General features: G+C 44.6%; 1 protein-coding gene across 1 annotated transcript in view; it reads left to right on the forward strand.

Moving 5' to 3' along the window:
- Trim16 (tripartite motif containing 16) overlaps positions 1-14180 on the forward strand; it is a 22545-nt gene extending 8365 nt beyond the window's left edge. The window contains exons 2-6 of the mRNA XM_021178128.2: positions 450-545; positions 5339-5572; positions 8006-8171; positions 8406-8501; positions 11431-14180. Coding sequence (XP_021033787.1) covers positions 450-545; positions 5339-5572; positions 8006-8171; positions 8406-8501; positions 11431-12014 — 1176 coding nt within the window. The 3' untranslated portion in view covers positions 12015-14180. The remainder of the gene's footprint in view (positions 1-449; positions 546-5338; positions 5573-8005; positions 8172-8405; positions 8502-11430) is intronic.
- The last annotated feature ends 286 nt before the right edge of the window (positions 14181-14466 follow it).

The raw sequence follows: 14466 nt of genomic DNA on the forward strand, positions 1-14466 counted from the left end.
CTCTCTCTCTCTCTCTCTCTCTCTCTCTCTCTCTCTCTCTCTCTCTCCAGACCTGGGTGAGTTACCTCAGTGAGCACTAACTGACTCTGCTTGACTCTGTTGTTCTTGAGATTTCCTCAGCTAAACAAATTAGTCTACTACTTTTGAATCCATCCTGAATTGTACAAGCAGAAGGTAGCTATAGGAGGATATAAATGACCTACATCCCTGCACAGCGTTCATCTCCGGCCCTGGCGGTTGGCTCATGCTGAGTTCAGTCCCGGGAGGCCACTAGCACCTGTTTCACCCTTTATGCCTCTAGGCCAACTTCTGAGATCAGCTTAAAGGTCATGCTCTCCTTTCAGGGCAGAAAAGCAGGGACATGAAGGACAGAAAATGCCACTGCTCATGGGGACTATTTGTATACCCTGTTCTCTCTCCTCCTTAATCCCTTCCTTCTCCTCACTTAGGTGGACCTTCGGTGCATGCAGTTGGACCTGGAGCAGAAGCTTAAGTTGAATGAAAATGCCATTGCCAGGCTCCAAGCCAACCACAAGTCTGTTTTGGTGAGTTTGGTTCAGGTCACTTCTCTGGCTATTACGTATTTGGCTGCCACTGCCATTTGGGGTCCTAGGACACAGGTGGAAGACCCAGCAGCGAGTGAAAGTAAAGTGAAAGTAGTAGGCACGAGGTGCCTTCATCTTGCTAGGATTTCTTATAAAACTGGGTTAAGCAGATTGAAGAGATGGCTTGCTGGTTATGAGTACCAGCTGCTCTTTCGGAGGACCCGGGTTCAATTCCCAGCATCAACATGGCAGCTCACAAATGTCTTTAACTCCAGTTTAGGGGATCTAATGACCTCTTCTGGCCTCCATGAGCACCAGGCATGTGATACGTAGACATAAATGCAGGCAATAGCATAAAATAGTAATAAAAATATCTTAAAATTTGACTTAAGTTTTTTAAACCTGTAAATGATTTACCTTTTAATAATATGAAGTAGACCCAGATTAGTCTTGGACTACTAGCTTTCCTAATTTTATATGTGCATATTATTCCTCTCTTTCCCTTTAATTTTTGCTTTTGACAGAGTATCACACTAGCCTAGAACTCACCATATAGAGCAAGTAACACCAAACTCTTAGTAATTCTCCTGTGGTAGCCTCCCAAGTGCTGCTGGACACACACCACCACATCAAGATCATATATGATTTCTCAACTAGGAGGAATGTGTGTATATGTGTGTGCTTGTGATTGGAGGTGTTTAAGTCTGAGCTTCAGGGACTGTGTGTCCTCTGGCTTCTCCTATCCCAGGAGGTCGGTCTGCTGGAAGCTGGAAAAAGGAATCAAGAACTCCTAGATTTGTGGGGGCATTTGGTAATGCCAATGCTATGACAGGATGCTTAGCTTTAGTCTCTTCTGATTTGTGTTCAACTTCCCAAAGTAAGTTCCATAAATACCTCTCATTGATGACAAGCCATGGGCTATGACTCAGAAGAGAATGTAGGGCACCTTCCCGATGGCCGTGAGTTGGCAGTATCATCGTGCATGCTGGGAATGAATTGTTCTATGCGTCTGTCTGTCCACATTCATCCATCCTTTATCCAGCTACTCACCTGTATACTCACCTATCATTTATTTATTTACATGTCCATCCACCCATCCATCCACCCATCTATCCACCCACCATCTATTCATCCACCATCTATCCATCTACCCATCCATCCACCCATCTATCCACCCACCCATCTATCCATCCACCCATCTTTCCATCCACCCATCCATCCACCCATCTATCCATCCACCCATCTATCCATCCACCCATCTATCCATCCACCATCTATCCATCCACCATCTATCCATCTACCCACTCACTCATACATTTATTCTAATCTACCATACAACTTAATTTCTGTCTCTGGGGTGTTTATAACCAACTAGCTGCTGAAGGATAAAACCTTCCTTATTCACAGTTGTTAGATCACATGCCTTCTAACTACTGTGCTTTCTATGTCTCCCAGAAACCAGCTACATCCCTGTAGTCTCTCCCTCTTAAGACACAGAGTTGATAAGCCTTCCCTCTCCCTTACAGCTTCAGATAAGTTTATGGTCCTACTATGTGCTTCCTTCTATTCATGTCCTTTGGCATGGAGGCTAAGTCAGGCTAGGTCACAGTGTGGCACTCACCTCTGACTCCCATGTAAACCTGTCAATGGAGGAGCTCCCTATGTTCTAGGAGGGACCTGACATGCCCACAGTCAGTCTCCTGTCTCTCTCCAGGGCCCTCATGGTTGCCTGTACTCACAAAGTGCTCACTGTGAATAAATCTAAGTAGTCTCTCATGTGAGAGGTCAGCTTCCTCTATACAGACCTTGTTTTCTTTCTTATAGGTGTAATGTCTTTCTAAAGAATGAAAGGAAGGAAGGAAGGAAGGAAGGAAGGAAGGAAGGAAGGAAGGAAGAGCTCCTGTAATGTCCCAGAGACTTGATTGGAAAGACCTGGATGATTTAGAGGATCACACAGGACATTACCTTGTTCTGGCTCTTTAATTGACCTCTAATTAGTTCATATAATGACATGGTGGCCAGAGAGGTATTGCAATGTTCTCACTACTAAGAATGTGGAGACACACAGAGAGGTGTTAGATCCTGCCTTGACTCTTCCTATTGACTGCATGGGAGAATCTGCCATGGTGGTTTCCTTGGCCTGAGAATGATTCTGTAACCACTGGGCCTGCACACCACCCTCAGGGTTTTAAACCATTAGCTACTGATCACCTTGATATCTGTTCACGGTTCTCTCTCTCTCTGCATAGTTTACTTGTCATACTTAGGGAAGTAATTAGCAGCCGACACACATTTTATTCACATGTAAATTTCTCAGTGGGCCTGTTTAGGAAGGAGAGGCCACAGCAGAAGTCTCATCCATCCTCCGATGCCTCCCTCCCGCTAGCCTTCCTCAGGATGAGCTCTGATGGATGTGACCTTGAATTTTGTCTTCAGACTAATGCGTTTAGCCTCATGTAATTGTTCTTTGATGAAGGACCTATGTGTTGTCACTATGGAGGTTAAATGGATTATATTCCTTTCCCATGGCACCCTTGTGTTCATTGCCACATCTTTTTCCATTTCTGGATTTTAGAATCTGTTTAAAAAGTGGTCAGAAAGCAGAGAGGCCAAAGCCAAGCAATGCGGCACTGCACAGGTCTTATCAAATACTACTTACTAATCTAATTCTTGACTCTTTTTCCAGCCTCCAGACCATGAGACTGGTGATCTGCTTACAGAGACCACTCTCCTATGCACGAAAGAAGCAGCCCAGGGCACGTAGTACAATTCCCAGAGCTCTGAGTAAAAATTCTCCACACATCCATACCACGTAAACACACCCTGGTTTCAGAAAGCTAACACAAGCTTGTTATGGTGACCCACAGCACTTGGGAGGCTGAGACAGGAGGATTGCTGTGAATTTAAAGCCAGTCTGGATAGGAGTAGACAGAGAGTAGGCAGAGCATAGAGTCTGTACTTGCTTCTGTGACTCATGACACTCTACTGCTTGAGGGTGGGAATGGTGAGTGAGCCAGAGGGCTGGAATGAGTTTCCATCCCATGGCTTTTCTAGTTTGGGCTGGAGGAATTTGGAGAAACTGCCCTCTGCCCTCTTTCTTAATGGTGCCACAGTGTGTTTGCTGTTAGCTCCATCCAGTTGCCCCAGCATAAGGAAACCAACAGATAATGGGAAAACTGACATGCAGTGAGCATGTGGGCATTCCATACATTCTCCAGGACCCTTTCCAATATGTGTGTGTATGTGTGTGTGTATGTTTGCATGCCCATATGTGTTTATGTGTGTGTATCTGTGTTTATGTGTATGTGTGTATCTATATATGTGTGTATGTGTGTGTACATGTGTATGTTTGTCTATGTGTGTGTGCATGTGTGTGTGTATTTTTGTATGTGTGTGTGTGTGCAAGTCCGTGTGTGTTTATGTGTATGTGTTTATGTGTGTGTGCGTGTATATGTGTGTGTATGTGTACGTGTGTGTATGTTTGTTTGCATGTATGTTTGTATGTGTGTATGTTTGTTTGCATGTATGTTTGTATGTGTTTATGTGTGTTCGTGTGAGTATGTGTATGTATGTGTGTATGTGTATTTGTGTGTGTATGTATGTGTGTTTACATGTATGTGTGTGTATTTCTATGTGTGTATGTGTTTGTATGTGAGTGTGTATGTGTAACTGTGTGTGTCATTTACTTGTTTTTTTTTTTTGTGCCATCAGCCATAGATCAAGGGCAGATTGGAGACTATGCATTCTCCCAGCGTTGCATTCCAAGGTGTAGCCTGAAGCAGGCAATGGTTCTCCTATCTGCTTCCATCATTCCTTCTTGCCTTATCTCTCCAAAGGCCCTCAGTTAGGAAGAATAAGAAACAGACCCTGAGAGAGGGCTCAGATATGTGAGTGGTGAGGGTGAGAAAAATACTGAGGTGGTGGGGATGCAGGGGTTAGGGCAAAGGAAATGATAGTCAAGACTTTCTCAGGAAGTGTGCGGAGCCCTGTGCAACTGCTTGGGTTGCCGCAGTCACCAACACTTTTTTAAACCTTAGTGAGGACTGCCTGCTAGAAAGAAATGGAGGAGTCATGGGGGGGGGGGCTCCTGCCCCCTAGAAACACTGCAATCTCAGATGCACTTTTGGCTCAGCCAATGGTCTATTAAACAAGGCATCACGGAATGCTGAGAATGCTTACACTAAACAGCCCAGTCGTTTCTCTGTCTCTTGAAATGTATTTATCAAATATACTGAATACCGGTACTGCCCTTATGACAACCAAGCATTCCTTCACAGATGGTTGCTTAAGACCATCAGAAAACTCAAATGTTTATATTATGATTCATAACAATAGCAAAAATAGTTATCAAGTAGCAACGATAATAATTTTATGGGTGGGGGTCACCACAACATGAGGAACTGTATTAAAGGGGTCACAGCATTAGGAAGGTTGAGCACCACTGAGTCAGTATATACCAAGCCATTAGCAGCTCTGTGCTGTTCCTGAAGGTACAGAGTCCTGTGGAATTAGGGGATCCTGGAGGCATCTGGCCTGAGGCACATCTGTGAATGGGACTGTCTCTTCATACATGGGAACTGTAGAAGCAGGGCAGTCGGGTCTTGATCCATCAGTATATACCAAGAATAGTACATCTATTTTCCCAGAATTCCTTCAAGAACCAAATTGTCTTTTACAGTCTGGTGTTCCTTCATCTTTGGGCTCTTGGTTGCCTGGTTTTGAATGTTGAGCTTTGGCCAAGTTGGAAGCCTCTGTAACCAAGTCTTGCTTGCGTCCCCCTCTGTCCCCATCAGGTGTCAGTGTCAGAGGTGAAGGTGGTAGCTGAAGAGAAGTTTGGGGAACTCCTTGCAGCCGTGCGGAAGGCCCAGGCTGATGTGATGCTCTTCCTAGAGGAGAAAGAACAGGCTGCACTGAATCAGGTCAACAGCATCAAAACCCATCTGGAGCACAGGAGCATTGAGATGGAGAAAAGCAAGCAAGAGCTGGAGAGGCTGGCCACCATCAGCAACACTGTGCTGTTCCTGGAGGTGCGGAGGATGGGGGAGCAGGGGACCCTGGAGGCGTCTGGCCTGAGACACACCTGTAAATGGAACTGTCTTATTATACAGGGAACTGTAAAAGCAGGGGAGTGGGGTCTTGATTCATCAGAAAACAGTAATCCAGGAGGGATAGAGAGGAGGAGATGCTGGAAGGTGGGTCAAGTTCTAGGTGCTGTATGTACCAGATAGAGACAGCCTGTGCAAAGACAGGAGTGTGAGAAATCGTGGCTGGTTTAAGGAGCCACGGGGCTTTGACAAGGAATGGGTGTGGGGTCTGTAGTGATGGAAGAAGAGACTGGCAGGGCCAGACGGGTAGGCAACTGTGAAGGACTTAAGCAGGGGAAGTAAAGAGCGCAGAGATGTGAGACTGGAGTTACTGTTGGTTTTCAGACAGAGCTGAACCTGAGGAAGGCTTAGGAAAGGGAACGGAACTTTCCATCTCACAAGGTATCACTGTACACAAGAGGCATAAACTGGTTAGCGCTAGGTCTCAAGAACCTGCTATCTTATAGGATAACACTACACCTGGTCCTAGATCTGACTTTAGATACCACTGTGTAGCTTTAAAAAAACAGTCACCCAGACTCTCCTGGGTATCAAATTCCTCACTTGGTCACAACGACAGGGCGGAGTAAATAAGGTGCAACTTTTCTTTCAGTTTTACTATTTCAAATACAATTTCTTGCTTTTGTTTTTGAAACAATCCTCCTCTAGTTACAAAAAACTAAATACTTATAGTGAAAAACAGAAACATATGCAAGAAAAACAAACAAACAAACTGCTTGTAATCTTATACCCAAAGGCAGCCATAGTTAATCTCTCATTGATGAGAGAAATGTACCAAAAACAAGAGACAAAAATATGGACAAGATTGCTTGTTCTTTTCATTGGTTTGTTTTGCAATTTCAAAACATTAAAGAAAATGTGAAGATCTGACTCCCCCGTCCATGGGATTCTTCCAGGATCTCTTCTGAAAAGTATAAGAATAAATTCCCTTTCTTCTCCTTTTGTAATTCCTCCTCTTCCTCCTCCTCCCCCTCTTCTTCCTCCTCTTCCTCTTCCTCCTCTTCTTTTTCTTCGTATCGAGATCTCAGATATCCCCGGCAGGCCTCAAACTCACTCTGTGTCTGAGGATGCCCTTGAGCTTCGGATCCTCCGGCTTCTACCTCCCAAATGCTGAAATTATACACAGCAGCCACCATACCTGATCTATGCCAAAGGTGTGAGGTCAAACGTGGGGCTTCATGCATGTTTGGCAAGCACTCTTATCAGTTGGACTACACTTCTAGCCCTTGTAACATTATTTTTAAGAGAGAAATTTTAATATGCATAAAATATATTTGAGGAAAACATAACTTAGTTTTAAAATGTAGTGAAAGGTAAGTTTTTTTCCTATAAAAAATAATCCAGTCAAAGTGACATTTATTTATTTATTTATTTAGACGGGGTTTCCTTTTGTATCCCAGGCTAGCCTTAAGCCTGGGCTCCTCTTGTGACAGCCTACTGAACGCTGAGATTGCTGGCATGAGCAGTAATTTGCACTTGACAGTACCTGTGTTTTGCTTCACTCATTTGAAGCGCTGCACCAAATCGATATACAGTATGAAAGTGCTTCTCTACAGAGCTGGGGTTTGGACTTCCCTTCTGCAGGTCTGCCTAGGTGTGATGGATTTCATTCCTGCCCTATCCAGTCTGCTATTTAAAGTCTCGTGACACCTGAATAGTGGTCATGTGTTACACATGGAAACACTCTTCCCTGGTCCTACATTGGTTCTGAAACTGAAGTAGCTTAATGTGACTTACTGATGTATAAATAATTTCCAAATATTAAAGCAAAGAGCAAGAATGACAAATGTGTGCACTGGGCTGACAAGGATGTTGGGTTGGCAGGGAAACCTTTAGAATGCAACAAAGTAGCCAGCTTTTCCATGGTTGCCACAACTGCACCAAAGCTATGGAGAGAGAAAGGCTTTAAGGAATGGCAGAGGTAAGAAGGTTCTTATGTTCTGTGCCCAGTCTGAGGTGTGTATTAAAGCTCTCTGTGCTCATAGATCTTTTGACTTCAAGAGATTCTCTTTCTCACTTGATTTTGAGAAGTTCTATGTTCTTTGTAGGGTCACAGTAGTTCTCAACCTTCCTAACGCTATGACCCTTTAATAGAGTTCCCTCCCAACCATAAAATTATTTTTGTTGTTACTCATAACTGTAATTTTGCTACTGTTATGAATTGTAATATAAATATCTGTTTTCTGATGGTCCTCTAGGGGGTCATGACCCACAGGTCGAGAAACATTTGTCTAGAAGCATAGAGCACGTTATGGTCACTCTCTCTTTGAAGCATGCACTGTCGTCAGCCCATTTCCCAAACGCAGAAAGACACATGCCAAGTAAAGTTACCTGATTCAGTTTCTCTCTCTGCAGGAGTACTGCAAGCTCAAGAAGACAGAGGACACTGCCTCCCCTAGCATTTACATAGGGCTGAAGGACAAACTCTCAGGCATCCGCAAGGTCATCACAGATTCAACTCTGCACTTGATCCAATTGCTAGAAAGCTATAAGGAAAAGCTCCAGGAGTTTTCCAGGGAAGGTGAGGCGCTTTCTGGAATGGTGGTGAGGAAAGGGGGTACCTGGGAAGGGAGGGGAAATGACGTGAATTATGTGTCATGCTGGAGTCTTCTCCAGCAGGGGTTGTCTGATACATTGAGTGTGCCCAGGTTCCCAGGCATCAGACCCCGGAGAAGTCTGGGGAAGAGCAACCCAGTTTCTTCGGTTCTTGAAGCCACCTGGACAGGTACTTATTTACAACTCTCTGATTTTTTAGAGGAATATGACATCAGAACTCAAGTGTCTGCCATTGTCCAGCGCAAGTATAGGACCTCGAAACCTGAGCCCAGAACCCGGGATGAGTTTCTTCAATGTAAGTTGTGAAAGGCTGCCCCATTCAGACACACTCAGGGCAGCAGAATGCTTTCTGCCAAGTCAAGAACCAGCACATCTTGTAGAGGATTTACATTCTTGTAACCTCTCATCGATTCCTAAATGATACACTTTTAAGCTTTTAATCGAAAGTTTTCCTTTTTGAAATAGGTTAAAAGTGCAAAAATCAGATTAATAATTCCTATATCCTATCACCCAGTTTCTCCAAAACATTGACATCATACATAACTATGATACATCATGCAGGGAGCTAGCATTGCTGCAATATTATTAACAATGTTGAAGTTTTTTTTGTTTTTTTCTGGCTGTCTCAGCTACTTTTGCATTGCTGTGATGAAACACCATAACCAAGGCAATATTGGGAGCTTACACTTTCAGAGGGTTAGAGTCCATGACCATCCTGGAAGGGAGCATGGCGGCAAGCGGGCATGGTGCCGAAGCAGTAGCTGGTTTATATATTGAGATACAATCTCTTGCGGGAGGGGGGCGCGGGGAGGGAGAGAGAGAAAGAGAGAGAGAGAAGGAGGAGGAGGAGAAGGAGCAGGAGAAGGAGAAAGAAGAGGAGGAGGAGGAGGAAGAGGAGGAGGAGAAGGGAGGAGGAGGAGGGAGGAGGAAGAGGAAGAGGAGGAAGGAATATCATAAGTATTTGAAACCTCAAAGTTCATCCCCAGTGACACATCTCCTCCAACAAGTTCACACCTCCTAATCCTTCCCCAAAAGATCCACTAACTGGGGACCAAGTATTCGAATATATGAGCCTTTGGGAGCCATTCTCATCTAAACCACCACACTGGCCTAAAGTTGAATCCAGGAACCCAGATGTTTCCATGTGTCCCAGTGTCCTTTCTGTTGCTGTGATAAACCACTCTGAACAATAGAAGCGTAGGGGAGGAGAAGATTTACTTCATCTTACAGTCTGGGTCACAGTCCATCATTAAGGAAGTCAGGGCAGGAATTCAAGGCAGGAACTTGAGGCGGAAACTGTGAGGGAATGATGCTTGCTGGCTTGCTCTGTCACAGCCCTAGGCTTAGGTAGCATCCTTATTCAGCTTAGAGATGGTACCTCCCACAGTGTGCTGGGCCTTCCCCTCCTCCAGCTTGCCTACAGACCAATGGGATGGAGGTGATTCTATTGAGGCTTTCCTCTTAGGTGACTCCAGGCTACTTGCGTTTACAGTTAAAGCTACCTGGGACCCTTGCTTCCCGAGTCCTCACTAATCTGTACCACTCCCTCAGGCTTTCTTTACATTTCACGAATTGGGCGTTTTAAAAAGTCCTGACCATTTGCTATGTGGTTGATTTTTAAGTCCATCCTTATAAGACCTTTTTGTTACTGCATTCATGTGCTCTGGAAGCATTTTGGTTTTTGACTCAGGGTCTCAGTATGGATGTAGCCCAGGCTGGCTTTCCCTGCTCCTCTTGCCTCTACCTCTCAAGAACTTCAATTAGAGATGCGTGCCCATGTCCAGCCGTTACCCTTTTCAAAAGCACTGTATTTCTAGTGCCCCCATGGGAGCCCACAACAGTCTGTAATTCCAATTACAGGGGATCCAACATCCTCTTCTGGCCTCTGAGGGCACCAGGCAGGCATGTGAAGCACAAACATACACATAGGCAGCCATTTGTAGACAACAAATCAAAGCACGGCATTTCTAAGTGGTGCTTTGTGGTAGATTAAGTCTAAGAGAACTTATTACACAACACATACTGTAGACTTGAAGTATCCTCCCCACCTATATACAACAGCAATGAGTATGATATATGTGAGGTTATACATTAACCAGTCTACGTTAGTCATTCTATTATGTATACGTATCACAAAATATCACGTTGGGTATAATAAACACAAGCACCTCTTTTATGTCAATTCAGAACTTCAAGTGAGAAGGTCCTTCAGGATAGCCCCCAAGTTCATAAGGTTTCACCTCCCAGCTGAAGGGACTTCCCCGTAGCCAGTGCTCATCTTGGTGACGTCCTTCTGGATTATGCCAGTGAGGCCAGCTTCTGCTCCACTCTGGGGAGCAACCGCTGGCCCACCCTTTTCTCTGGCTATTACATGGGCCTCAGCAACCCACAACTATTTCTCTGCTATTGCAATGTTGCTTTGCTGGGAATGGCTTGGCCTCCACACAGGTTGTTCCCTCCCATCTCCTTTCAGGAGCACATGTATATTTTAGAGAGAAACATAATTAATACCAAATGCCACTTGGTTTTAAAGTGAAAAGTTAAGGATATCTTTGTGTAATTTGTCTTTCTTTATAACTATTTTTATGCATGTTTAACACTTTGAATATTATTTTAGGTAGTAATACAACATATCTTTTGAAATATTATTCTTATTGTGGACACACTTAGGACACCATTCCAGCTAAGATTTGCCTCTGGCTTAGATGCAAGTGATGCAGGAGTCTTGGGAGGAGTGGCTGGAGTCTACAGGACCTCCTGCTGTCTCTATTGCAGGAAGAATGAGGGCAAAAGAAACAGGAGAAATGATTTTGTGTGTGACTGGAGTGGTTGTGTATGGAGGTGCTCTAATAAGTTTTTGGGACTGCATTTGATAGCATGTCTAAGGCTTTCCCATGTTAAATGTTGGTCAAATGCTTAACAAATGAATGAGCGGGTCAGATGTATGTATACAAGGACCTGAGTCTCTGCACTCACCTCAGATCCATGCAATAGTGTCGGACTTCCTGTGTACAGTCTATGAATGAATGAATGAATGAGTTAATTTCTTCATTCAGCTCAGATGTTACAGCAGGTGACAATCAACTTGAGCTGCAGAAAGCTCCACTGGTTTTCACCTACCCAGGGGAGTTAGGATGGGTCAATGAAACCAAAAGATGGGTGTTTTCTCATGTATGCCTTGTGGGGGTCACTTGGATTTAAAGCTGTCTTCTGTATTTCCTCAGATGCATGTGACATCACGTTTGACCCAGACACAGCACACAGGTACCTTCGCCTGCAGGAGGACAACCGCAAGGTCACCAACACCACGCCCTGGGAACACCCCTACCCGGACCTCCCCAGTAGGTTTCTGCACTGGCGGCAGGTGCTGTCCCAACAGAGCCTGTACCTGCACAGATATTATTTTGAGGTGGAGATCTCTGGAGGTGGCACCTATGTTGGCCTGACCTGCAAAGGCATTGACCGTAAGGGGGAGGAACGGAACAGCTGCATTTCTGGAAATAGCTTCTCCTGGAGCATTCATTGGAATGGGAAGGAGTTCACAGCCTGGCACAGTGACACAGAGACCCCACTCAAGGCCAGCCCCTTCAGAAGGCTCGGTATCTATGTAAACTTCCCAGGAGGAATCCTTTCCTTCTATGGCGTAGAGTATGATGCTATGACTCTGATTCACAAGTTTGACTGCAAGTTCTCAGAGCCGGTCTATGCTGCTTTCTGGCTGTCTAAGAAAGAAAACGCCATCCGGATTGTGGATCTGGGAGAGGAGCCTGAGAAGCCAGCTGGGTCCTCTGTGGAGGCTGCTCCCTAGATTCTAGGATCTACCTCCCAGGGGTTGCTAACTGTGACAACTGGGCAGCAGCTGGTATTTTAAGGTAGACAGAAATGCCTGCTGATGGTAGTAGCTTTAGAAACTGTGTGGGTCCTGAATGAACTTTCCCGCCTGCTTCTCAAGACAGTTCTTGCATGAATGCAGAAACTCTAAGGCACAAAAGCCTCTCCTCACATCTTCTAGTGAGGGTCTCCTGTCTGCTCAGGTGACTGTCACCCGTCATCCAGAATTTCCAACTAGGGATCTTCAAACCACAACAAGACTGCACAGGGATCATAATAAATCACAAACACATCGCTGTGTGTTTCTTACATACTCTCCAGCGTTTGGAGTGCTTTCTCTTTGTTAGTTCATGATATCTTTATGGGGTAAATGTTTACATTGTCCTCATGATACCCATTAGGGGATGGTGGCCAGGTTGGTCAGCTAACTTGTCTGGTCACCCAATAAATGGGGGGCAGAGCTGGGATTCAAGTCTGTTGTTGAACTTGTGACTGCATGTTATGCTTACCTCATTAGACCATGAATGTTATGCCTGAGGGGTAAACCACACACTAAACCGCATAGCCCACAGTCTTGAGCATTCCTCTTAAGAGTTTGTTTGTTTTTTTTTTTTTTTTTCTGCATGTGCCAGGCTCAACTTGGTCATCCAGCCTTGCACCATCTGAGCATGCCCTCAATCCCTGACACATCAGCAGCAGCAGGATCAGCAGCAGCTGCAGCATCAGCAGCACATAATGGTTTTGAACAGCAAGATTTAGAGTAAATGTTTTAGCGAGGTCCTTTTGAGAGGAGTAGTCATCCTCTCTGCTAAGGTCACCCAGACTTCATGGACTTGTCTATTTTCTTGCGCAAAGGGATAGTTCCTCAGGTATTTGGGGACAGCGTTCACCTCTCGCAGGAGCTACGCCTGTGTGCTTGTGCTAAGTCGGTACTTTCTGTGATGATTCCACTTTCCCCCCGACACCCTGTTGATGACTTCATTCTCCTTTAGACAGATGATGAACCATCAAGCCTTTAGGCATACCATCTTAAAATGGATTTCTATTGCCCTAGCTTGAAGTCCCTGGTGGGATTTACCAGAAATATTACTTCCGTGTCTTTTCCCACGACCTGTGTCAAGGCAAATCTTGTTCAACCAGTCCCGTGATCCTGTCTCAACTTTGTGTTGCTTTAGACTTATTTGACTTGATTCTAAGACTCCGAGTCTTTGTCTCTAAGGACTTAAATACTTCCCACCTGCCTCCTCACGTCACTGCCCTGCACTGAGATACTTTCATGATCTAGAGCATTTCCTCTCCTTCCAGCAGAAATCGTTTCCCTGCAGAGTCAACGGCCTTCGCTCAAGTCTACCCTGGTTCAGAGTTACTCAGGTTATGAGGGCCAACACATGCTAGCTTCTCAGTAGAACTGTGCAGATGCAGGGCTCACCAACACATGCTAGCTTCTCAGTAGAACTGTGCAGATGCAGGGCTCACCAACACATGCTAGCTTCTCAGTAGAACTGTGCAGTGGCAGGGCTCACCAACACATGCTAGCTTCTCAGTAGAACAACTGTGCAGTGGCAGGGCTCACCAACACATGCTAGCTTCTCAGTAGAACTGTGCAGTAGCAGGGTTCCCTGGTCACCTCCCTTTCCCACTGAACACGATCAAAGAGCTTTTCTTCTCTTATCTTTTTTTCTTTTCTTTTTATTTGGGATAGGGCCTCACGACGTGGCCCAAGCTGGCCTGGGATACACTGTGTATTCTCGGCTGGCCTCAGACTCAGTTCTCTCTTCTTAGCTTCCAAATGCTCAGGTTATAAGCATGAGCTACCTGTGCTCTGCTCAGCTCTGCAAAGGACCTCTTCAACGGCAGAAATCAATGTGAATTTCTTAGATCTAGCAGGTAAAGAATACTCTTCAAAAGAGAAAGGCATTTTTTCATGGCCTGCCCTGTCTTCTTTTCTTTTTCTTTTCTTTTTTAAGGTTTTTTTTTTCTTGAAATTTATTTTTAATTGACACACAATAACAGTATACTTATGGAATTCAGTGTAGCTTTTCAATGTCATAATAACCAAGTAAGAACATATACTTATTCCTATACCAAAGACTATTTATTTATTGTAAGAACACTTCAAATCCTGTCTTCCACTTGTTTTGAAATAAACCTGCTTTAAAAATATATTTTTTTGCTAGTATTTTCCATTTGCATTACTACAGACTATACGAGAAACTGCTTTAGAGTAATGGCACATTTGTGAGTCTGTTATTTCCAGAAGATTTTTTTTTGAGACCTGAGATTACAGGTGTGTGCACCCTGTCTGGTGAGATTACAGATGTGTGTCCCCTGTCTACTGAGATTACAGGTGTGTGCACCCTGTCTACTGAGATTACAGATGTGTGCACTCTATCTGCTGAGATTACAGGTGTGTGCACCCTGTCTGGTGA

Source organism: Mus caroli, chromosome 11, assembly GCF_900094665.2.
Source record: "Mus caroli chromosome 11, CAROLI_EIJ_v1.1, whole genome shotgun sequence".
Lineage (NCBI taxonomy): Eukaryota > Metazoa > Chordata > Mammalia > Rodentia > Muridae > Mus > Mus caroli.